General features: G+C 40.0%; 2 protein-coding genes across 4 annotated transcripts in view; one reads left to right on the top strand and one right to left on the bottom strand.

The window, feature by feature from the left end:
- The window catches only part of shtn1 (shootin 1), a 35737-nt gene extending 32245 nt beyond the window's left edge, over nt 1-3492 (top strand). For 2 of the 3 annotated variants that reach the window (XM_054599610.1, XM_054599613.1), the window contains 4 exons: nt 361-461; nt 1739-1789; nt 2150-2270; nt 3197-3492. In XM_054599610.1, the coding sequence (XP_054455585.1) occupies nt 361-461; nt 1739-1789; nt 2150-2270; nt 3197-3228 (305 nt within the window). In that variant the 3' untranslated portion in view covers nt 3229-3492. The remainder of the gene's footprint in view (nt 1-360; nt 462-1738; nt 1790-2149; nt 2271-3196) is intronic. The other variant, XM_054599611.1, reaches the window with a different exon arrangement.
- A 4304-nt stretch (nt 3493-7796) lies between these two features.
- The window catches only part of eno4 (enolase 4), a 19665-nt gene continuing 1192 nt past the window's right edge, over nt 7797-26269 (bottom strand). The window contains exons 2-13 of the mRNA XM_054600811.1: nt 25720-25848; nt 23559-23743; nt 21427-21569; nt 19828-19997; nt 19616-19744; nt 19326-19394; nt 18742-18906; nt 17664-17789; nt 14815-14989; nt 13251-13312; nt 8467-8584; nt 7797-7948 (exon numbers count right to left, since the gene is read on the bottom strand). Coding sequence (XP_054456786.1) covers nt 7869-7948; nt 8467-8584; nt 13251-13312; nt 14815-14989; nt 17664-17789; nt 18742-18906; nt 19326-19394; nt 19616-19744; nt 19828-19997; nt 21427-21569; nt 23559-23743; nt 25720-25848 — 1551 coding nt within the window. The 3' untranslated portion in view covers nt 7797-7868. The remainder of the gene's footprint in view (nt 7949-8466; nt 8585-13250; nt 13313-14814; nt 14990-17663; nt 17790-18741; nt 18907-19325; nt 19395-19615; nt 19745-19827; nt 19998-21426; nt 21570-23558; nt 23744-25719; nt 25849-26269) is intronic.

Consider the following 26269-nt stretch of genomic DNA (forward strand, 5'->3'; position numbering starts at 1 on the left):
TTAATTTTCCCATGACTACAGCTAAATCCATCCTAATACAGGATTCACAGTAATCCAGTTCAGTCAATGTTTATGGCACAATTAAGAGGGAAATGCTGAAGTAAAAAAACTTAATTGATTGGTCCTGGGGGCTTGGGTCCCTTTCAAGCTTTTACATCCAAATGAGCTATATTTCAAGTGCAGTGCTAATGATGCCAGTAAATTATCCAGTGTCTCGCACCTCTCAAAATCATTAAAAAACTCACTTTGGTTCTTGGCACTGGTTCCCACTGAGGCCCGCTCCTGTTTAGTATCAGTGAAACGGGCAACTAAGATTAATCTTTGCCCCTCTTGCCTGTGTGTGTCTGTCGCTCCCGGAAGCAGATATCAGGCAGCAGGCAGTGGAGGAGATGATGCATCGGATCAAGAAAGGCGTTCAGCTTCGACCCGTCAACCAGTCACCTAACAGAGCCAGGAGAAGGGTACCTTTTAATTATCCTCTTAAATCGTGATTTACCCTGACCATGTCTGGGATTTCTTTGTTTTTAAAGTCAGTTCATGAAAACTCCAGTTTAGCGTCGGTGAACTGTTAGTAATGCAATACAGTATAATAGTAATACTAATAATGCAAAAAGTTGACTGGAGAACCTCTAAAGGAAGAATCCTGATCAGATGAATCACCTCAACTCTGAAGTTTGAAAGTAGGTGGGAGCCTCCTTTTCTAGCACCCTGGAATAAACTTTCCCAGGGAAGCAGTATGATACCAGCCCGTTTATTGAAAGCTCGAGCAGTGCCTGTTAGGAACTGGCCAATTACCTGGCCTCAGGTGTTGCTGCTCGCAGCTTTCTAGAGAAATGTTCATACAAACAACTTCACACTCGACACTGCGATTTGGTTTTTTTCCTGAGCAATATACCTGCCATGACGCATCCCTTAGCAATACTAGAGCACACCCTGCATTTGGGTGCAAAAGCTCACACTAACATCCACCCTGTTTGACTGACAGCACATAAGTTATGAAGTACATTCAAAATGAGGACAAAAGGTTCCAAACCTTTGTTGCAAACAGGGTTTCTACAATAAGGGATAACTGGAATGTTGCTCAGTGGAGATGTATTCCCACATCACAAAACCCTGCTGATGACGCTTCAAGAAGATCGAAGGCAGAAAATCGGGTACGAAGACAATCATAACAATCTGTAGAGACGTCTCACAGTGACTAGAATATTGAAGACAAAGAAGACATGAAAACGTAAAACAGGAGAGTCATTAAAGGAAGTACATGTGCATTTTTGACGTGTGTGGCAGAAAATGTGTTATCTTTGTTGAAACCGCCAAACTAAACCACATTTTACATTGTTGAGCATATATTGTTGTGAGCTCTTAAATCCATCAGTGTGTGGGATTATCTAAGAGCTTCTTGTTTTGATAAAACATGACATATGGCCAAGACATCTTTTAGTCTGCATGTTCCTTTGCCACAACAACACTGCCAAATTAGATAGCATTAGGACCTGCTCTCTGAGGTAATTATAAATAATGAGGATGGGAAAATTGACGTGACTCAAAATGAGTGTGTGTTTACACATTTGCTTCTTGTAGAAAGCATACATCCTCATGCTTGCCTACAGTGTCTCGTCTCTGTGGTAAGAGGTGCAGTTTAGCCTCTAAGTGCTGAATGAGGAAAAACAAGTATAATGTGTCAGACTGCTGTTTATTTACCAAACCCGTCTTCTTCCTCCTATTTTCCTTTTATCAGATGGAGAGGCTGCCCTCTAATTCTGCCATTCAGGAACTCAAAGGAATCATGGTAATGGGACTTTAAAACAATCCTATGTCCTCACAAGCCATATTTGACTAGTTGAACTTCCACTGTGTTCACACAGGAGGAGAGGCTTTGGTTCTTCACTGTACATGGATGTGTTCAAACCAGAATTTATTATTAAAAAAGAAGGTCAAATCCAACAAAGGTTTTACAGCTAGTTGGATGTTTTAACGGAAAAGAAAGTGCGTTTAAACATTTAAACATTGAACTAGCTGCAGTCAATATTCACACTATTCAGTTTTTTAAAGATCGACTCATTTTGAGCTGTAATGGTTGCTGTGCAGCACCGTTGTTCCTAAACACACCATCTGTATGTATGTATGTGTTTTTGTTGAAAATGTCAAGGAGAACTTCAGTAGAACCTCCCCCCAACCAAAGGCAGTTTCTCCTTCAACAAAGCGCGATGAGCAGCTGCAGAGGATCCTGCTGAGACGACGGGATGCACTGGAGCCCCAACACAACGCCGGTGAGTTTCTCCTCCTTCACTTTACACTGTCTGTGGGGCTATAATCTACCAGGTAGTTCTTAATCCTAACCAGTTGTCTGTTTAGTCTGTGTTATGTGTTGATATCATCACAGCTTTCTTAAAGCCGATCACAAGCCTCATTAGCCCAAAGAACGACATCAGTACTGAATTTGAATAACTCTGAACTGTAGAAATAATATTTTGTGTTTCACAAAATGTAAAATGTAAAATATACGTCAGAATAGTAGTATGGACTCTCTCAAATGTTTGGCCTTTGTTGAAAAGGTAGCATACATGTGATTTTGTGGATTTATTTTGACAGAGGTTGAAATGAAAATATAGCTCACAATCCAGCCAAACTGTACTTTCTCTCATGGGCTAAGTGTACTTGTATACTTTCAAAGTGGCGTGCACTTGCAGCACAACAAACAGACCACATCTTTGTCCTTAGTGACTATGTCAAATCTAATCATGTTGATTTGTCACATACGCAATCATACACAGTACAACGTGTGACATTTGTTTGTGCTCAGCTCCAGAAAGCGGCCAGCAAATAGATTTAATAGAATACGATCAAATGCTATAGAATTAAATAAATCAAATATTTTAAAAAGAAGCAGTAAAACAATTGATAAATAATAATAAAAAACGATGTTTCAGAGAAATGAAATGGCACTCAATAAATCAGTATAACAATACTGATACATACAGATAGATGAATTATAATTATTAGGGTTTTTTGGGTTTTTTTGTAGTGAGATTGTGTGTCAGTTTAGGAGCAGTGTCTTAATTTATAGAAATGATAGAAGAGAAGTTGATCTTGAATTCAATCTGTGATAGTGTCTCTCAGCACAGTCTCTCTGACCGGCTGTAGTCTGAGAAGTGACTACACTGACTGTTTCACTGGGTGTTGTGTCTTTGTGCAGGTCTCCCTCCCATCCTCTCCTCTACTGGGTGAAGGGTGCCACCGGGCCGAGGTTGGCCCTGACATCAGGATCCTACCACAAACTGTGGACTGCATGTGGGTGACGGAAGATCACATGACACATGAGTCATTGTCTAGCATTTCATTTTACACAATGCATTTAAAATAATCATTCCAGACTGTATTGTGAGGAGTCAGTGATGCTGTCAGATGCGTCCCAAATGGATTTCCCCATCAGAAAAGAAATCGGAGCAGTAATGGTGGATGAGAATAAAGACAGAGGTTATGTAACACCTGAACTAAGAGCACAAGCGTGTCAGTCATTTACATTGAGGCCATTTCATCTCAGTGGAATGAAAGACGTGTATCCCACACCACCTGTTCGGGGTTCATTCAGCTCTTTTTCAAATACTGAAGGTAAAGCCCAATTCATTGATTGCACTGTGAGGAACAGTGGAGCGTTTTGCAGCTTTGAGCATCTGCCAAAGCAAAAGTATGTTTCTGAATTGTTCTGTCTAGACCGGCGTTAACCTTGGAGCCTCCCTGTGGGCCATTAAAGGCCACTGTGGCAGACTTTGTTCCCACTGCTCCCCTAACTAATAATGACACGAATCCCAGATTACAATTTAAGCAGCATAATGAGTAAACATTTTATTTAACGAATCAGGCAAATTGCTAAATGTTAATACTGAACATATCGGCTGACAACATATAACATTTGTTTTGTGGACATATCCATAATTCAACCTCTGATGGTTGTTTTAGCACCGTGTTTAGCACTGCACAGCCAGAGCGCTCGGGCCCTTCTGTGTGGAGTTTGCATGTTCTCCACGTGTCACTATGTTGTTTTTCTCTGGGTCCTTCAGCTACCTCCCACAATGCAAAGGTAATATGGTCAATTGTGAATGTGAGCGTGTTGGCCCTGTGATAGTCTGGCGTCCTGTCCAGGATGAACCTCTCGCACACTGTCAGCTGGGATCAGCTCCAGGCCCCAGTGACCCTCTACGTAACAATAAACGGCTACAGATAATGGATGGACCTGTTAAATCAACTCAAAGCTCTTGATTAAGATTCAGGAAACCTTGTGTTCTTGGTTGAATACTAAAAATGTCAACAGTGATGTGTATACTTTATCAAGATTTAATTAAATCCACAATCTCTCCATTACAATAAGCACAGTGCTGTTTTGCCTAAGTAGGACTCAGGACCCAAACCCCAGTCTCTGGTATGAAAGTCCTGGACACTGTGGATCCACCCTTTGACTGTGTGTGGTACAGAAATGAAACACTTTGAAAAATGTTGTGACTGGTTGGAACAAAATCCAGGCAGCAGTTGTATTTCCCTTCAAATGCATTTGGTAAAATATAGATAATATGTAGATGTTATTTCTAGAAGACAAGGTTGAAGTTTGGAACAAAAGTCTTAGCTCTTAGCTCCAGCCTTTAACCTTCCTGTATATGATGGATTTCAGACATGTCAAATATACTTAAGTTTGTTATTTACTACTTTTTTCATGTTTAAATGATTTTGCTCAAAATGTAATATTTCAGAGCTCCAATACATTCTGGTCTACTGAGGCTACTGTTGGTGTAGAAATCTTTACAATGGATTGTATGACTGTGCAACTGTCAAGAAATCTGATTATTACTACTAGTCATCATATTCTGTAGCAGTCATGTGGGGGAAAATCATAATGATATGATGAGCAAAGTCACATCAGTAAATAACAAGACCGAAACCACAGCGTATTTCAGTGAGTCCAGAAATGAAAAACACTTCACCCTAGCTGTTTTGTAACAGTGTTAAAGAGTCTTAGGGTGGATTTCCCCTTAAAGCCCCAGTCAGAGATGGTGTTAGTCAGGTATGGAGCGTGGATCAGCCTCTGCCCTTTGAAAAGCACAAAGACTGTGCTGCTGATTTAACCACAATGGTGGACCGCTCGCGTGTTGTTTTGTTTTCCCTTAGACACCTGCCCAATTTCCGAGACACTTCCTTGAGTGAGGGATTGAAACATGAGAGCTGTGAACTGTGGGCGATGTCCGTCACCTATTGTGCTGCTGTTAATTAAAGCTTAGGCTTCGTTCAGGGCTGAGGCGACACTCCCAGCTCCCAATCCCCCCGAACAGAGTGTGGAGGAAATGTCATTGTTGCTCTTCTCTAACCAGATTCATCAGCGGAAGGCTTCAAAGACACTCCTTCTTCCACACGTTCATTCATCCCTCACTCCAGGAGGTCACACTCTAATTTGATTTAACAGCACATTAGTCTCAACAGTGGAGCTGGTAGTAACAGGAAATGCTCTGTGGGGAGTTTCTATAAACTAACTCATCACTAATCTGTGTAGAGAGCATATCTAGCTTTTCCTGCTTTGTTTTCCCATGACACAAGTGGCATGAGGATGTATGAGTTATCTTGGATAACACCTTGGAGACAGAGTGTCAGAGAGTGGTCGACCTGCTTGAGTAGAAGTAAAATGAAAAAATAAATGAAGGTTTTTGGTCTTCTAGTCAAGGCGGTCCTGCCACGACTCAATAATATGCCAACATGCAATATATTCTTCGATTCAGAGGAGGAGTGGAGGTGTTGTCCCTGTCTTCCGTCCCTCAGCAGAGGCCAAGTCAGCCGGCTCAAATCCTTCCTCCACCATCTGCTCCAGCCATGGAACTCGCTGATGTTGATTGACGGACGGTACACACACTGCCGATTGAGGCAAAACATGTAATTACACAAACCATGCTGTTTCCCTTTTCTTCTCCCACAGCCCACTCTCGACTCTCCATCTTCTCCCCCCGTCATCGGCCAATACAATATAAGGTTTTGTTGTTTTTGTATTCTTGTCCCTTCAGGGACCAGCAATTAGGGAGGTCCTTTGTGTGTCAGGGAAACACTTAATTTGACCTATTTTGTTAGTCATTTCATTTATTTTCCCAAACATTGTAATTGCCTGCCGGGGCGCCTCAGTTGAGGCGCTGCTGTGTGTCCGGCCTCAGTTTGTGTCTGCACTTGTCATTGATTAGAGGTTGTCAGTTACAGCAACGCTGAGCGTACACTGCACGCAAACCAAGAAACCACATAGAATGAAACTGGAAGAAAAATCAGTTGGAAAACATTTGTGAATTAATTTATCTGCATGACATTAAATGAAATGAATCATCTGTACAACCTAGAAAGAATCTAAAATAGTGTAAACCATGGTGGCTTCACTGAAACTAACCGACAAACTAAAAAAGAAATGAGTACCAACTGGACCTTCTATCAACAATTTCAGTCTACATTTTCATTTACCAGCCTTAACAAGTTCAGCAGGACTATTGTGGTGTCAGCAGGGCCATGTCTGTTTAGTAGAAAAGAGCTGTGAATAAGGGAACTCACTTGACAGCCCCATTGATGCAGCTGTATGTGGCTGGTAAACAAAGCACTTGTGGAGCTCCTCCATTCCCCACTGTATACAAGCAGCCTCTTCTTTCTCTGTGCTGCGTGCCGGCCGGATGCTCCTCCAGGCCTCTCCCCTCCTGTTTCTACACTGACCCAATCATTTCCTCCAGGAACTGAGGAGCCATGAGAGGGGTCAGCAAGGGGGCTGACCAGTTATGAAGGGGCCTCACACGTCCCAAACAGACTGGAGACGGGCTTTGTTGGACAACACTGACACAGCTCTGTGTGTGTGTGTGTGTGTGTGTGTGTGTGTGTGTGTGTGTGTGTGTGTGTGTGTGTGTGTGTGTGTGTGTGTGTGTGTGTGTGTGTGTGTGTGTGTGTGTCTTCTCTGTGGCATTTATCCTACCACAGCTTCTTAGAGCCTTTCCTTATCCAGCTCTGTTAAAGCACGGAGCCTCCACTGGCCATATGAACACAATGAATCAAGAACTGCTCTGTCACTCTTGGATCCATTTGCTAATATATTAGAGTATTGTCTTTACTAAATATATCATATGAAGCCACAGTCATCCAACAGTGATATAAAATTAGAGGATTTGATTAATTTATTTGTTTGTTTCACAATGGTCTTATGTAAATACAGCATACAGGTCAATATGAATGAGTGTGGTTGATGAACCTGCCTTGGATTATACACATTTCATATGAATATTAAACTAATTTCATTCAATTGAGAGCTTTATGGTATTTTATATCAACAGTTCAGCCTTCCCCCCAAGGGGTCCCAAGCTTTAAGTAGCTGCAGTAGTCACATGATATAATGACCTTCACCGGTGGATCTCTTCTGTTTCCATTGTGGTGAACACTAAAGACCCGAGTCGCTGTGTTATGGCATCAGTTTTGAATGTTTGGGTATTTTTGTGGCAATGCAGATGTGTGTTTGTCTAAAGAGGTACAGTGTGCAGCACTTGCTACAATGGCTGGATATACCTGAAGAAGCAGAGAGACATCACAGGGTTGTGCAAACTGTTTTTAATGAAGGTAATGTACACTCACTCAGCTTCATATTGATTTTTTACCAAAGATTTTATATAAACCAGAACGGTGACACTAGATTAATGCACTTTGTTTATAATCATCTCAGCAGGTTCTACGGTGAAATCTTGACAGGCAAGTCAGAGATAAGAGCAGAATAATATTATGAAATTGGAATATAATGTGCTAGCACTGACACTTGATTTAAACGTTTAAATCAGTCATATTTTCTGGATACAAACAGAAGCTGTGAGGTGGCCGTTTCAGACAGTACTCTCTGCTGCAGCAGACTGCTCCTGTGGTTTATCGGTGAAGAGTGGAGGGGGGTGCTTCTCCTCGGAGACTGCGAACCAGACAAAGTATTGAAATGAAGTGAACAGACAAAAGCCAGACTGCGGATGCCTCAGATAACAGGCCTGTGATGGTGTTGTCGCTGCAGTGGGGATACACTTCAGCATGTATCCCCACAAACATTCAACGCCAACAAACATCTAAACGCAACTTTTTTGGATGGGAATTGATTACACGCAGACATGTATCATCTCTCATTAACCCTCCAGTGGTCCCGCCTGCTTTGGAAATGATGGATGGGAAAGTATTTGTCCCTTGTGTAATTAGGTGGCCAATTAACAAATCCAAAGGGGTCTTGGGGTGGTGATGGGGGGGGGGGGGGGTCATTCTTCCACACTCACACACACAAATACACATTTGTATGATTCCTCACACACAGTTTCCTTTTATATCCAACATAGAGCCAGAGAGAGAGATGTGTTCTCTCTCTCTGGCTTTGTCGGGCCTCCTTTTTCTCTGTCCAGCTAAAAAAAAGAGACAAGGCAGGACTATAAAAAAAAAAAAACCTACCCAGGATTCCCTGTTGGGCCAGTTCTTCCTCTATAGAAATCAGCCGGTTGTATTTAGTCATCCTCTCAGCACCGCTCAGACCTCCCAGTTTGACATAGTCCAGGCCCAGACCCACAGCCTGAGGGAGGAGAAGAGCAACACAGTGTGAGAAGAAACTGCTGCTGAGGTGTGTGTGATGCCACCGAGGGGAGGGGGACAGAAACCAGTACACGGCCTCTGGGGCTACACTGATGAGGTTGCTGTGGTATTAAGACACTTAATGAAACTGAAGGCTGGTCCATCACAGTTGAGAAGGCTGACCTACGGCAGCTGAAGGTTTAAATTGGATTACAACGCGTATACAGCATGGGGGCCATGGTTGACTAGGGCTGAAACTATGATATCTTCCATTGGCAATTAATCTACATATTATGTTCTCACAATTTCATATTCATATTCCTTGATAATAAGTATACAATAGATATTCAGTTTACTATCATAGACTTGAGGAGCTGGAATCAATGACTTTACAAAATGATTGCCAGGCAGGTTTTCACCTACAAGGAATTTGCATTGTTGTTGTTGTTTTTTGGTGCACAGCAATAAACAAGTACTGCAAAATCCCAATAACATAAGTAGAAAAAAACAAAGGTTTGCAAAAAACAAGATTTTTAAAGACATATCTGTTTTTAAAATAACTAGCTAGAGGGCGCCAGGGGGCAACCCATGGGGTAGCCAGGTATTCCTTAGTGTCCCAATTTTGCACAAAATTCAACGTATTCTGACTGTGGAGCAAAAGAATCGGTTATAATCTGTGTTCACGTTCACTTTTCCCATTGGAGTTAAAAGACTCAGGACAGTCTCCTTAAGAGGCGGTGCAGTGGAGAAACCCACGTGAAACAGAAACAGGAAACTGACGCTCGGTGCGCCGTCTCCTCTTTGAACTGTAATTTGTATGTACACTTATATATAACATTTTTATCAATTTATTATAGTTAAAAAGAAACCTTTACTATCAACTTTTGGGTAGTTAAGTTTTGGGAAGTTAATTTAAACGCATGTTATTATTTCATTCAATATGTCAATTTACTTTTGAAAGTCCAGTTTTGATGGCCATGGTTACTAAGAACACGGTACTGAGGGCTTCAAGAGGCTGTCGCGGTATGGAGAAGATCCTATGTCTTCCTCACCTATTTTGTTTTGTGTAACCTTCAAGGAAGCAAGTTATACAATTGAGGTATTATATCAGGATTACATTGAAACTTTAGTTCAATTGGACTTGTTCCTTAAAAGTAGGAATGCCATGTGCAGGTTGTGGGTACTGTTGAATAAAAGAGCTTGGCGTTTTTTTCATCAGGACTCCTCAGGTGAATGGGGGGAGGGGCGGATGATGAATATTTCATTGACAACAGTTACTCCCCAGAGAAGTTTTACAAAAGCAGCCACATCTAGATGATACATACGGTCTGCACAATAAATCATGTTCCAATTTCAAGGTAGGGTTTGTAATCTTCAAAAACATTTTTGATGCTTTCTTTGAAATTTTCATTACATTCTGACAGCAAAATAATCAAAAGCTCTGACAAAAAAGGAGAAAATCTGGTATCTGTGGCTATGGCTGGACTGTAATAAGCCGGTCCAATCATTTCATTTGGCTGGAATGGAATGTCTGAATGAGCTACCTGTCTGACTACCTACCTGCATGCATGTCGGCTCTTATTCTGCCCGTTACAATCTAGCGTACTATTGCTAGTATCTCGAGATAACTAACCCTGCCTTGAATTGATTACCTCATCGGTGGTAGACTGGAACTATTAAAAGAGATTACTAGTCTCATACTAGAATTAGATAAGCAACACTCATCCTCACCTTCTCCTGAACTCTTTCAACAGAGGCTGTCCCTACAAACTGAATTCCATCTACTTTCTACAAGGCAATTTGAGGAACAGATTCTCAAAGCAAAACACTCAACATATAAACATGGGGATCAGTTGCAACTGCATCTGACAGATTCCTTCACATAATTCTAGGAATTTAATCATATCCTTTCACGCCTTTTAAACAGACCCTATTATGCTATTTTCCGGGTGCATATTTTTATCTCAAGTTACAGTTACAACATGTTTACATGCGTTAATGCTCATAATCCTCCTTGTTTTTCTCATCCTGGCTGTCCTGCAGCACCTCTTCTCACCCTCTCTCTGAAACGCTTCGTTGTAGCGTTTGCTCCTCCCTCCAGAAAGCAAAGTCTGCTCTGATTGGTCAGCTAGTTCGCTCTGTTGTGATTGGTCAACGTTTCACATTTCAAAAAAACTCTCCCTCCGGAGCTTCAGCTGCGTCTCTCTCTTTTGTTGTTTTAGGGCCAAACTAGCCGGAAAGAGTTTTACGTCACTTCCGTAACGTTTCAGGCAGCTCAGGAGCAGTGATTCTGAGGGGGGGTAACTCGCGTGGACTTCAGGTTTTACACTCTACGGACCTTTTAATTGTAAAAACACACTAAACACACTAAAGGAGAGGGGAAGAGTGGAAAAGCATAATAGGGCCACTTTAAGAGATACAGTATGTACATAGGTTCCTTCAACAATAAAACTCTGTTATTATTATTATTATTATGACTTTTATTAACAATCCCCCTGAGAGACCAAAAACAACAAGTATTGCCTGATAAACTGTAGCTTATTCCTTCTATGCAAATTGAGCTGTTCTTGACAAAAAAAAAATACTTTAGAGCCACATGTTTGCATTTGGTGGTAATATAAAACAATGCCTCTTAACATGTGCAGTAAGGCCTGCAGAGCATTCAGCACAGATCTACCCTTTGGCCTAAAAAGACAAACAAAAATGTCTTCACTGTTTGGTCCAGCTAGACAGATGCTTGTGTAAATGCCATGGCACCATCTACTTAAAAAAGTATACCATCAAAAGTTGTCAAGTTAAGCCATCCGCAAAACATATTTTTGCTACATGTTTGTGGTGAGCTCTGACCCGCAATAAGTCAAAGCTACAGGGAGTTTGTAGCTCTGACTGGAGCAGTCTAGTAAAGACAAGTATAGCCTTGAATCCACAGAATTAATCAATAGCCTTTCTTGGTATATTATTACACAGTTATGCAATGGTCTGGGGGAATTCTTGATTCTGACTGGCTGCTTGAAGTCCATTAATTGCTATTATTCGACACCTACTATGTAGTTTAAACTGTCTGTTCACCTTTCAAAATGAATGCGCTGGCTGCATTAGATAAAAATCAATTTGAATATCTCATTTACAACAGTTAGTGTAGTCCTTCAGTGACTCATCCTCTGAACACCACAGGTTGACGACTGTAACACACAAGCTGCAAGAAGTAAGTTACACTGTCCCTCTGAACTTAATGACACATTATAAGCAGGCGGCAACCTCCGGATGTGAAAATCCAAGCCAATGCTTAAGTCTATGAGGAAATACTCATAGTTCTACTTCTCTCTTGATTTATTCCCTCAGTAAACATTGTAAACATGAGTTTATGGTCTCAATCTCTAGTTTCAAGCCTTCTTCAATACAGCATGATGTTCATTTAGTAAATGATGCTCCATTTAGAGTCAAACAGACCATAAAGCAGGGTCTGCTTTAGGGCGGGGCTACTTTGACAGGTAGCCACCAGGGCCGTACACAGCGTTTCGACCATAGCATCACTCCTCTGCACTCCAAATATGGTTACTTCCATTAACTGGATGCAAAAAAACAAAATGGCGACAGCAAAAAACGCCGAACACGAGTCTTCAAAACCACAGTCAACAAATCAATGGGTGAAGTCACGATTACTTCATCGACTTCTTACGTACAGTCTATTATTATAAGTGATTATCTCTCACATCCCACTGGCTATTCAACGCGCTACCTCAGGCTGTGGCCGACAGTTCACGTGGCCTCTGATTTGTTTGTGAAAATATAATATTGATTTGGGGACAATGTCATGTCTGAATAGATGGCTTTTCTTGTTGTTAAACATTCTGTCAATTTGTATGTACTGTCTGTCAACCTTACGCAATGTAATGACTCTGAATCTTGATACACCTGAAGTAACACTGGGATGTGCATACACTAATGGATGGCTAAAAATAAAAAATAAAACATCGCAAATGATTATCAGCAAATGAATACAACAATCTCATCAGAAAAGACTATACAAGGCAGAATATGTTCTTTCTGAACTCATCAACCGAAGGCTTACAACAGATCTATAAGCAGTAGAGCTGTATACACACACATCATATATACAGCAGCAGCCGAAACAAGTTGTGAGCACAACATTGACATAATGTAACCTGTTAAGTTGATATGGTGAACTTGTTGGGTAACAGTTGCTTATTAACATGTCCAGCCGTTATTGTGCAACATTCATTTGGACATGCTTTTTTCTCTCCCCTTTCACTCTGTTTTTGGGTTCTATAAACTCCTGAGAAAAATATCTGTCTCTTTAGCTACTAAATGGTGCACTATGTTCAGCAGCTAGTCTCTGACTGTGTCTGTCTGCCGTCTGCTGCTGAGCAGGTAGTGTACAGTATTTCTTATTCATTTGTGCAAGAAACAGCAGCTGCTGCTGCGGCCAAAACACAAACGCTTTGAGAACGGTGAGAGTGAACCAGAGCAGGAAAGTTGTGGGCCAGACAGTAACTGAAAGTCACTACAAAGCTCCGTATGGATCTTTTCATGAGAGGACACACACAACATAGCATTACTGCAGATGGAAAGACGCAGAACTGTTCTCTGATCAGACAAATGACATGAAGCTGGAAACACAAAATGAAAGAGGGAATAAGACTTACTATATCTGACAGAGAGTCATCACTGCAAGGCTCACTGCATGTTGTCCCCATCAACACTGAACCTGGCACATCAATAGGTAAAGAGACATACACATAGATGAAAGATTAGCATTTATAGCAATCTATCGTAGAAGCAATATTTCATGGCCGGCTGGGTCGATACTGTAAGTACTGGGACAGAACTACTAAATAATAACTAAGAACAACTAAAAGTATTTAACAATTTTCAGACGTAAATATAAGTGTTTGGAATATGCAACTGAACAGTGGATGATTTGATTTCTGTTTTTACTTGTTCACAACAGTGTGTTAGGAAAAATGAAAGTTTTAGCTAAAGGACAAGATAACATTCTCCAAGTCCATAACTTCCATTACTATTTTAATGTGGTTATAGAGAAGTTGCAAGTGATGGAAAGCCTCTACTGGGTTAGGTTGAGTTGTGGTTTTTGTAAGTAAAGATTTCGATGGCTTCAAAAATGGTATTTCAGTCGGGACTGAAAGTCACATCAAGGTTGTTCATCTATTGCAACAATTTACTGCAACAATAACATCCATTTGGGTTTCTGCTCCCAGAAAATAACTCTGGTCAAGTGTAATGATGGCTACAATATTCTTCATCACTGATGTTGAGGCGTCAATGATGACAAGAGAAGAATCTCAAAACTGGTAGTCATAGAAACATAGCATCATGCAAATTTATCACACAAATTTGAAATATTTCAACTTTGCGTCTTTGCAATGACTTTGTATGTAATCGTGCCACATGAAAAGTTCCCTTTGGGTTTGGTGTGAACACACCATAACCCACTCACCCTGGCAGACCGCAACAAATATATGAATGCTGATTGAATTTAAATTGGTGCTGAATGCACATGAGTTTTATGGTGGATGTAGGAAGACATTGAGTAGGTGGCCTGGGTTAAATTACTGGGAAGCAGTTGTTAAAGCAGAAAGGGGACAGTGCTGGGCAGAAAGAACGAGCACTTAATTGTTTATATGGATTGCCTGGTTGGACATGGAATAGAAGTGTATAGTATGTAAAGACTTTAAAAGAGTTCAAAAAGACTTTCATGCCAAGGCTATATCTGTCACTGGCTCCTTTCCAACACGTCTCCCAAAGGAAGCATCTTAAGCAACGTGACGTGAAGTCAGTATATTCCAAATGTATCCCGTTTATTTATCTAGTAACTGTTCTGGGTTTCCTCAGTAAACTGTGAGCACTGGGTGTTGACACGTTGATGTTTTTATTTACAAACAGTTTCGGCCTGATACATCATCACACAGATGGTGCACTTGATTAATAAATTCACACCTATGGTTTACTTACTGTTGTTTCCTGACACCTTTACCTGAGTCTGATGAGAATTTAAGTCAAAGTCAAGATTAAAAAAGCAAATTTGCTTTTCATAGTTCCGAAATAGAGTCTATGTTTATTCCTCCTGTGGAAGTTGAGCAAACAGTATTTTTCAACTAACTAACAGCTGATTTGAGTGCTAGTACTGCTGTCTTTCCTCCCCAGAATTTCATGTTTCTTTTCTTTTCCCCACCTCAGTGGATCTGTTACCTTGGTGCTCTGATGTGAGGCAGATCAAATCACTGACCGTCGTCTCGTGAATGTGTTTTAAGATGTGACCTCTGACCCCCGGAAGGGGCGGGGCATTTGACTTGAAGGTGATGTCAGAGAGCAGAGAACATGAGTCTCCAATCCCATTGCTCAGCTTCTCCCACTGGTCTATGTCCTTACAGAGCACAAACACACACAAACACAAGAATAAGGATATACATTTGGCCGAAGAACATGCTCTTCAAATGATAATAAATATTCATACAAACACATCTCTCAACCACATAAACAAGAGTACACACAAAAGTTTGATGTAAGTTGCACATGTCTCGTAGAACAACATCTGTTGGTGACACTAACTCACCAACTGGGTGGTGAAATGTGGTGTTGAATACAAATTCCATACAAGGTTAGGGCTGGGTCAATGTGAGAACAGACTAAGCAAGATAGTCCAGACTTCCATATCTACAACATTTTCCAGCTCTTCTGGGTGATCTCAAGGCATTCCCAAGCAAGATGATTATATATAATCTCTCCAGCGTGTTCTGGTTCTACTCCGGGGTCTCTTTCCAGTTGAACATGACCAGAAATCCTCCAAATGAAGGTGTCTGGAAGACATCCTGATCAAATGCCTGAACTACCTCAGCTGGTTCTTTTCAACACGCAGGAGCAGCCGCTCTACTCTGAGCTCCCTTTGGATGTCTGAGCTATACCTATCTTTACAGGTGAGCCCAGCCACCCTACGGAGGAAATTCATTTTGGCTGCTTGTATCTGCAATCTCACGGTTTCTGTCACTACCCAAAGTTCATTACCATAGGTGAGTGTTGGAACTATTGACTGACTCAGCTCAGCTCCATCTCCATTACAACAGCCTGGTTTAATGCCTGCATTACTGCTGCACCAATCAGCCTGACAATATCACCCCCCATTTTATCCTCTTGAGACCAAACAATATTTGAACTCCTCCACTTGGAGCAGCAACTTACTCCCAACTTCGAGAGAGAAATCCACCATTCCGTGGCAGAGAACCATGGAGACTTTGAGGTGCTGTCTCTTTTACCAGTCGCTTCCCTCTCAACTGCAAACCTCCCCAGTCCGTGCTGAAGGTTACAGTCGGGTCAAGTCAATACTACCACATCATCTGCAAATAGCAGAAAAGCAATTATGCTGTCCCAAATCCGGACACTCTCCTCCCGCTGGCTGTGCCTTGAGAGACCCCCCCAACTCTGTCATGACCAGGATGTAATCTGCATGCTCTTCCTGGATCTGAGGTCAACTATCGCTTTCCCTGTGAGACGGGGCAGTGTTATGCTCAAAATATTTGGAGCACACTTTTTGGTGACTGCTTTGCCCTCGGTGTATTTGTGGGTATGAATGTTTGGATAGTCCTGATGGGCAGATGGTACCTTCCATGGTAGGCCCTGCCATCAGTGCATGAATGGGTGTGAGTTAGTGAATGGTCTGAAGTCTAGAAAAGTGCTATTGAAGAGGTGTGTCAGGCAAGGCAGTCCAACAGTTGTTGTCATATCTAGCTTTTTTTTAATTATTATTTTAGTTTGCACAATAAGAATTGTAACCTTCTGTCACTGTTCCATGCATTCTGATTTCTTAATACATTGTATCATTTTGTGGGGTCAATGAAACCCTACACGCAGCAATTAAAGCTTTCAGTATATACACAATGATTTTCAAATGGGTTTTTTTTAATATTCTATTTACTTCCGACTGTAGAATAAGAAACCATATACCTATATAAAAGGTAAGTAATGCAAAAAGTTCCCATGATATACCTTGAAAACCACCATATTCTTGAAAAATACCATACAGATTTTTGGTCATACTGCCCGGCACTAGTCCACAGGGCTTAATACAAGTTGTTTACATTAAATCAGGAGTGCAGGTCAACATCTGTAACTACGGCAACTTATCCTCTTAGACAGGTTCTCACGCTCAATGTTAACTCCTGCAAGCTAGATTTCAGGTTTCAGCTGTCAGTCATTGGGTTTAACTGGTATTACAACCTTGTAAGCCATGCCATTCTCCTCAAAGTTCTTTGCCTGATATCAGACATACTTGTCAACTTGTTACACTCTGTTTCCATCTTCAGTCTGACATTGTCTCCACTTTACTTGATTTCGATGGAGGGTGGGGGGTTCAATTTTCACTAACCAATCACAAACGTTTCATCCTGGAGGCGAATTGTTTCAATGACAACCACATCAAAAAACATTGTGCCAGTGTTTTAAGAGTAGAGTGAATGTCACAATGCCAGACTAATCAGTCCACCCAAACTCATGGAATGGCTGAATTCAAAGGTCTAGACCACGGCAACAAAGTTCTGTCTACAGACCTTTATCAATTAAGATTTACATCTCGCAAGTCGTACTATAGGTAATGTGTGTTATTGAATGATATGTTGTAAAAAATGGCAATGCATTCTTGAATTTCTTATGCACTTTGTTCCTATGTTACTTAACATTATTTCTTTAAAATACCTTCTCCTTTCTTTATATATTAGTTTTTTTGTTTTTTCTTATATGGAACAGCTTGTTAAAAAACGAAAAAAAAGGATTACTAGTAACATTGTATGACTTGCATCCATCCTTCAAAAAAAAATATTTTCTAATTAAGAAATAAATATTTCTACGTTTCTTTTATATTTATATATTTTTAATGTTTACATTAAAAAAAAATTATATTGTTTATTGTACATGTTGTTTCTGCTCCTGTACAATAAACAATATAAAAAAATATTGAATATAAACAATATGTTTACAATATATATAAACTATATAATTTGTATTGAACTTGGACAAAGTGACATAAGAATGATCATGTTTTGACTTACCTCTCTCCTAAACGGATCGATTAAGGCCACCACTGCTGGGTATTTGCTGATAAGGGTTTGGTACATATCAACTAATTCATCTGGAGACTTCAAAACTCCGGTTGCAACTTCATACTTTCCTTTAGACTGAGAGGAAGAGAAAAAGCAAACAAATGTAATTCTCTTTGCTTTTAATGTTTTTGAAAGGATCATATTGTATTATAATTATTAGCATTGTAATACACTATAATCATTTTATAATCCTTCATAATCACATTAAATTAGTGAAATGTCAATCCATCTGGCTCTATCTTCTTTAGAGCTCAGGTAGAAGATTGTGTGTTATGGGTTTTGAGTCTTCAGCTTGTCTTTTCTTTGTTTCATGTTTTCATTCACATTTAGTTTTCAGTGTCCAGAAGGCTACTGCTCTTTGATCCTGCATCCTGGTCCCCCTCCTGTGCGGCTCCGCCCGTCTGGTTGTCCCCGTGGGACTGTTCCCCTGACTGTCCTCAAGAGGTGCTCCTTCCATGGGCCCTGCCTCCTGGGTTCTGCCTGGTGCCCTGACCCCAGACCATCTACCTGTGTTCCCTTGTTCTGCCCATGTCCATCCCGTGAGTGCCCACCTGAAGTCCTTATACTTTGCCAATGTCCAGCCCCCATTCTTCAGTTCCCTGACTACTTGTCCCCTTGCCTGCTGTCCCTTGTCCCTCGTTATCACCGTTCTTTCCTATTGAATCTTGTCTCTGCGTTCACTTCCACTTGTGCCAGTTCGGTTTGATTTGTTTGATTTGAGTTCTAGCCTGTTTTCTAGTGTTTTGGATTGACCTGCTAACTGTACGAGTTACCTGACTGCATTTGAACTCTGAGCCTGTAAGACATTTTCACAATAAATCTTTGAAATAATTTTGCTGCCTTGTCTTATCCATCCAACTGGGATTGGGTCCAAACGTGGTATTACCAAAATCTCACATATATATTGCATTATAGATGTGGGTGTCACAGAAAGTGCTACCAAATAGTTTTTTCATGAGGACTCCTACAATAGGACTCCAAACAGCTCATCTCACATAAAGCCAGTTACTACATTTTGTCAACTTACACAGTCCATTAACTTAGGGGCAGCACAGTTTAGTGCTAAGTGGATCTCTGTCCCCAGTGCCAGTCCAGAGTTAGTGCAGGCTTCAGCGATCAGATCTAGAGGCTGCTCGGGTCGCTCACACATCACAGCCAGCGCTCCACTGTCACACAGCATTGCCTGGGTTGCCTTGGAGCAAAGACATAGTTCACCTGGTTAACAACATGTTTTGTACTTCGCTGAAGCTGCATCTGAATGACAACAGGTAAGTATTAATTCATAGGTTTGAATGAAGAAGAAGTGTGTGCATTCACTTTCCTCACTGTTCAAGTTATGAATGTTAGGGCAACAGGTCATTGAACAATGCAGGAAATAACTGTGTGTAAACATTGGAAATGCTGTATGAAGGAAAAGGTAAACAGTAGAAGTATTGAAAGCTTTAATAAGCATTTCGACATACCTCCTGTATACCTTTGATACAACAGAGGTAAGCTCTGGAACAGAAAAAGCCTTGAATCCTGCCTGCACCTTTTACATTATGTGCTTTCATACAGCCTGTATGAACTCAGGTCCTATTCTTACAGTGAAGAAATCGCAATGTCCCTCACCCCGGCTTTTGTTGACGCATTCATTATTCTCATCATATCCTTCTGTAACTCAAGGGTCATTGTGATAATCTGTTGAAGAAGTTCACAGTTCAGTGAGGTTAATAAACGTTAGATTTAAGATTGAATATAGAAGAACTGAGGTGCTTTATCAATAATATACCACATAGTAGGAGTAGTGGTAACAACGTGGAAAGCAGAGGAACTTGCACAAAAAGCATTAACTATATAAAGTGAACAGGTCTATATAACTGCCAACAGATAGAACATGTGACGCAGAGATGTCTGAGTACTTGTTTGACTCGTTTTCCAGCTCTGGGGATTAGGATGACTTCCTCCAGCAAATTCAATTTTCCAGGAGAAGTCTTTCCACAGCTCAGCAAAGTTACCAACGACACTGGGATGTGAAACTGAGTCGGAGCCTAAATAAAAAGGTTGTATTACAAGACATCATTACATGTTGCCCCCAGTGTTTGTGTGATCATATGTGTTTGCGTGTTCTAACCTTTCTGTTCTTCAGAGCTGCTATGTATTTGTAGAGAGGGATACCCTGTATTTTTGCAGCAGTTTTGGCCACAGCCAGAGACACTGAGCCTATGGCCGAGCTACCAGGCAAAACTGGTTCTGTTGGCTCTGCTGGACGAAATGGCTTCTCTGCAGTGTTGCTCTTTTTACCTGTGGTGTAATCAAAAACACGAGTAGGAATGCACATTTTGGGCTTCCAGGTAATGCTAGATGAAGTTAGATACATCTCCTACGTAGAAAAACTGTGTCACACCAGCAAAAGAAAGTTTAACGACAGATGCATAGTATAGATCTATTCATCCATCCATTAGCTATAACCACTTATCCTTTAAAGGGTCATGAGGAGGGGCTGGAGCTGATTCAAGCTGGCTTGGGCAAGTTGCGGGTTACACCTTGGACAGGTCACCAGGGCTGACTCAGGGTTACTTTGACTAGCTTGTTGTATCAAAGTAAAGGAACATGTCACCCAATGCAATGCACACATTGACTGCTTTATTTTTGTGTGATTTGTTGAAAAGGTATCCTGCACCATCCTTAACATCGTCAGTGGATTATGTTATGGCAAATAATGTGTACTATATGCTTGTTCAGTTTAGTTCATTTACATGAATGCCTGAGTGAATAAGACAACATTTTAGGTAATAAATTAAGATCAATCATCTGAGGCACAAAATGCAGATTTCTCTGGCAACCTGGTCTAGATAATACAGTTTTTTTAATTACCCATGAAGCACAATTATTGAGACTGTAACTCAATACCTCAGCTCAAGTCTTAGCAGTATTAGTATTAGCAATTGAATTTAACTGAAATCCATAGGGGTTTTGTGGCTCCATAATTGTTTTCACTGTGTTTAAATGCCCTGCTCTGATTTTCATTGAAAAATGGAACCTTTGGAAACGCATTGATGCATTGATTGATTTGGAAATGTGGATAACAATAAATATTTCATCAGTGTGCCGTAAGTACTGGTCTTTTATTATAAAGGTAGAAATGTTAAAAGTGTTTTAGATTATGAGAACTGCGGTGGCCTTCAGCCCCCATAAAAAAGGTGAAGGGCTCTCTCTAGAACCAGTGTTGGGTGTGTCCCGTCTGGGCTACTGTAGAAACATGATGGTGCAAAATAGCAGACTTGCTTCCTATGTGGATAGGAAGGGTGCATTCTATGCTAATGAAAACACAACGACTCTCATTTTCAGGTGATTAAACACTAATAAATATGTTGTACTAGAATAAAGTTCTGCAAATAGATCCCTGAATGCTACAAACGGAACCTTTAAGGCTATGATGATATGGTAGTTTCTGACATTATCATCACTATAAGCAACATAATTAACATGATGAATATTAGACTGAGTGAGCAGAGGAGTAGAAACAACAATATGACTTATCACAAAGTAAAAAACAATTATTACATTAAATCAAGCAGAAAATCTAATGGAAAAATGTTTATATTATTTATTTTCTCCATTAAAGAGCTCTAGGAGTCCAAACACACAAGGCTTGTTTAGAAGTGATAGAAATTGATAAATTGATAGTAAACATTAAGCAGTGTTGTTGCATGACTAGTTACTACCCTACCTTTATCAACACTCTTTTTGTCTTTAGACTGTGCAGATAGTGGAGAAGACAGCACCACCTCAGGCTCGCTGGGTGAACAACTCTCCTCTTTCTCCTTGTTCCGAAGGAGTTTCCCCTCCAAGACGCGGGCCATGAAGAAATTGCTGCACAGTTACAAAACAAAAAATTTTTGGTAACAAAAACAACAAGCTCTGAAAACATCTGATCTGTAATAAAAGCTTCTGTATGGGGTGAAATTAAATAAAACACCAAATAAAAGTAAGTAATAAGATCCAAAAATATTTGTTGCACCTAATACATGTCAACTAGAAAAAATGTGATCTCTACTGATGGTCTCAGGTCAACCTCATTTAATAAGCAGATGCCGCAAGGTTCTGTGCTTGGTCCATAATTATCTAGCTCCAGCCGAAACTTATAATATATATTTCTATGCAGATGACACAGTATTGTATGCATATTGATCTTCTCCAACTCAAGCCATGTCTGCAGTCTGACTTTAATGAACTTCAGACATCTCTGGATAATCACAAACTTATACTAAATTAGACAAAATGTATTTACTCAAGAACTCATCATTTTACCTTACATCCTCCTGCTATTCATATGTATAGTGGATCTATATTTATAGTCGCTCAACCTTGTAAATACTTTGAAACCTCAATGGAAAAAGCTTGTCCAGAATCTGGACATAAAGATGGGATTCTTTATATAAGAGGAAATCATGTTTTTTATTTTATCTTGATGACAGGAAAACATGACATGCCTTTGCTTGACAATGGAGTTATCCTGTAATGTCATACTTCTCATTCCATTGTTTACCACACTGGCATCGTTTTATTACAGCTAGACTGTGTTCTATAAAAAAGTAGGCATCATTTAGGTTTAGAAATATCTCCTAATTAAGCTGCCTCAATATATCACATCTTCTCAAATTGAACTGCTGTTCATCACAGCAGAACCCAGGACTGGCTTATACTGGCTTGATATCCCACCATACACCACACTTAGAAAGACTGGCTTCCAGTAAATTGCACCACATAAATGGACTAATTCAATAAATTAATTAAACTTGAAGTTATTCCTTTAGATGAATTTAAACTTTTAATTTGGACCTTTTTTTGAAGTTTTGTTGTGTATCTTAATTATTATATTTCTCCTGCTGTTGTCAGGTCTCTCTTGAAAAGGAGATATTGATCTTAATGAGATTACCTGATTAATTAAAGGTAATATATGCATATCTATTACTATATAAAATGAAGTGCAACAAAGCGCAACATAGTCCACCCCAACCCCCAAAGCTTTATGGATGCCTAGTAACTTGTTAAGCTTTTCTATTGGTTCATGAGACATAATACAAAAGCCACCAATAAGAGGAGCTCAGTGCATCATGATGATATGATAGGCTGTGACATCTGACAAACAAGAGCAAAGCCTTAACAACTTGGCATGACCCCATTCTAGGAGGTCAATACATAGTAAACTATATGCGACCCCGTTGGAACCTAATGCGCAAAAGTGGCACTACTTATTTGTTCATGTTTGTTTTTTTGACCTTGTAGTTTATGAGTAAATTCAAAATGAACGTGAATAACTATCAGTTAGAGTTGCTAAATTCTTGAATTTAGTAATCCCAACATTTCCAGTGTACATTTATAAAACAATGGTACTTCAAATAAGAGTCTTAGTGATGACACTGTAAGCTCAAACTTTTATCATATAAGATTAAGCATTTGTTATGTATAGTAGTGCATAATTATTAAGCAGCCCCTAAAACACATCATAAAATGTGACATTTTTTATAAAAATGAAAAATATGGTCCCTTAATTTATTCTTACCACAATAAAAAGCTTCTCCAGCAGCATTTATTACAAAAAACATTTTGAACTAAAACAGATTTTTTTAAAGCTAGTAACTTTGAAAAGAAGGCTTTCCATCAAAATTGAATTTAAGGAAACTTAAATACTGCCCTAGATGAAAATAATATTTTATGAAAAAGTGTGGACGAATATTCAAACTTTTTTTTAAATAATCATACAAATCTTGATTGTATCAGTGAAGTATATTGTAACGGATGATCAATTCAATATTCCTCCAGAGATGAAACCGTCCCCTGTAATTTGAAAAACACTACCTGAGTATGTGGTCAACATGTGACTGGTAACAGGGGTTTTGGTCCTTCAACATGTTGTTCAGAGGTCCATTGATCCACTGGGCAGCAGTCATCACATGGTCAGCCCTCTCTTGACTATTTGCTTTCCAGTCCATTGACGTCTCTTTAGGCCCAAAGTCTCTGGAGACGCCAGCTGAAGACATGCTCTGAACACCAAGACAGGGAAAAAGTAATTCAAAAGGATTAAAAAAAGCTATTTGTGCGTTGTTTGTACACATAAATACTGCAGATACAATGCTTTTGAACTAAGTGCATGATTGTGCTGAAAATTCTGCGAAAATAAACCCGGATCAGACCTTGATACGCTGATCTCATCTGAACTACTGACACAATCTCCACCTGACCTACAGCCAGGGGTGTGGTTGGAGGGGGGAGGACACGAGTTAATACCTGCTATCTCCGCCTTGCCTCTCCTCATCCACAATATCATCTCACTCCTCCCCCTTCTTCTCACAGACCACTTGCACTGCTTTTTCTTGTCATTCCACATTACTGGTGATGCTGCAGACTGACAAGGGCCCCTTCCATGATCCTAGAACACGGCTGTGTCCAGTTTACTTGATAAACAACATCATTTAATTCTTTGTTGGAAAGGAATGATTAAAACAGCCCGTCTGATGTGTTTGGGTTGTACTGGATTAGCTGTCTTTAAAGTCTGCATGTAACTTCTACAAGTAGCAAACAAAAAACAAAAGTCACCTTAATTATTTTGGAATCAGACATAAGGTTCATTGCAAAAATCTCATTACCATTTTAAGAGATTTCTTGGGTATTTTCACATTTATTTGATAGAGGACAGTGAAGAACTAGGAGATAGAGGGGTATGACAAGCAACAAAGGTCCCAGAGCTGGAATTGAACCCAGGACTTCATTTTTATGTGGCATGCACTGTAACTACAAGGATATCATGAAACTCCCTCCGTGTCATCTTTGATGACAAGCTTAATTCAATCTTCATGGGATAATTGTTGTCCAATCCTGCTTCCTTTATCTTCAATTCTTTATATACAAAGCAAAACTGCCACCCACGCTTTTATGACATTACATTTCTGCTGCTCTCTGTGTTCCTGTCAATACAACCTATCCAAGTTTGATGTGGTTCAGAATTGTTAGGGAAGATTGAATAAATAATGTATATAACCTGAATTTAATTTAACCCTGTATCTTCATTGGTGGCCTGTATGATTTTTACAATTTTGATGATCACTTTTAAGGTATGTCCTACAGCCTGATGGTAGGTCTTTGTTAGTAGTTCCCAGGATAAGGCCAGCTTTTGAGGTCAAATGCTCTGAGACGATCTGCTGGAGGATAACAGGCAAACTAGCTTCACCCTTATTAAAATAAACCTCACCTAAAAACAGATTATTACTTTTTTTAGAATAGCTTTCTCTTAAAACTTTTTTATTTCTGCACTTTTAGGTAGAAATCTTATTTATTTATATTTGAATACACTATGCAATGCATATGCTATAGGGTCTGAGGACAGAGTGTGTTGTATTCTATCCAGGTTGTAAAGCCCCTTGTGACTTGTGATATGCAGCTATATAAATAAAATTGACTTGACTTCGTTATTATTATAATCAGTATATATATTTTGCACTGAGGAACTGGCCTCCTTGTATATTTAATAGCACACTGTTTAGTATGCCTACTGGCAAATCCCTCGTTTTGTGCCCTCAATGACCTCAACGTGACCTTGGTTCATGGTGTCACATCTCATCTTTCTGGCTTTTGTGATACTGTAAAAACTGAAATGGCAAGGGTCAAAGGTCACCGGCTGTTTTCTGATTGATACGGTCTTTGCTCGCTTCTTGCCTCCAGCTGCCTCTTCACATCAGCCTTCTGCATTTTTGAAGAGGCCCGTTACTGTCATTTCAAACCATCAGCACATCACTAATGAATTACATCTCCTTTGTTGAACCTTTATTTGTTCAATCTTCACACTTAATGCATACACTGAACTGAATATCCAGAATCTGACAAGTGAGTGATTGTCAGCCACAGTCCAAGCAGAAAGACATCAGTTGATCTGTTGAGATTGTATTGGACTTGTGCTGATTTTTTTATGACGAAAGGTTGTGTCTGTAGCCAAAAAAAGCTAAATGTGACTCATGAGTTTTACCTTTTCCTTGTTGCAGACGATGCAGAAGACCTCTGCCTCGACGGATAGCTGTCCTCTTGCATCATAGACCTCCCTTCCCTTCAGCCTGCTGATCCTCGGTGGTGCACATAGGTTTGTAAAATAATTTGCCTAAAATGACAGTTGATGGTTAAAGAAATAAGGTACATTTCTCCTGAAGTTGTTTGAAGTTGTTTTATACTTTCAGCCTTTTAAGTGTCTGGTTCCAGAACTTGTGCCCTTGATAAACAAGCACCTAATGAAAGCAATTTGGAGAGTAATTCACATCAATCATGTAGAGATGTGTATAAAACTGCTACAGATGCAATTATTTAACTGAAAAAAATTCACCAAGAAATGCAATTTGTACATATTTTACAATGACAAAGCTTTAGGACCTCTTTTTTCATGAAGACATGAGTATCCCATTACAGATACTTTGGTATCATACCCACTTTAACAATGTATTCTTAAGGACAGTATATGTGCAAGTTTTTAATCTAACCTTGCGCTACACCTGAGTAGCCTACGTAGCCTATGAGTCCATCCATAG

The sequence above is a fragment of the Anoplopoma fimbria genome, chromosome 6, assembly GCF_027596085.1.
Source record: "Anoplopoma fimbria isolate UVic2021 breed Golden Eagle Sablefish chromosome 6, Afim_UVic_2022, whole genome shotgun sequence".
Classification (NCBI taxonomy): Eukaryota; Metazoa; Chordata; class Actinopteri; order Perciformes; family Anoplopomatidae; genus Anoplopoma; species Anoplopoma fimbria.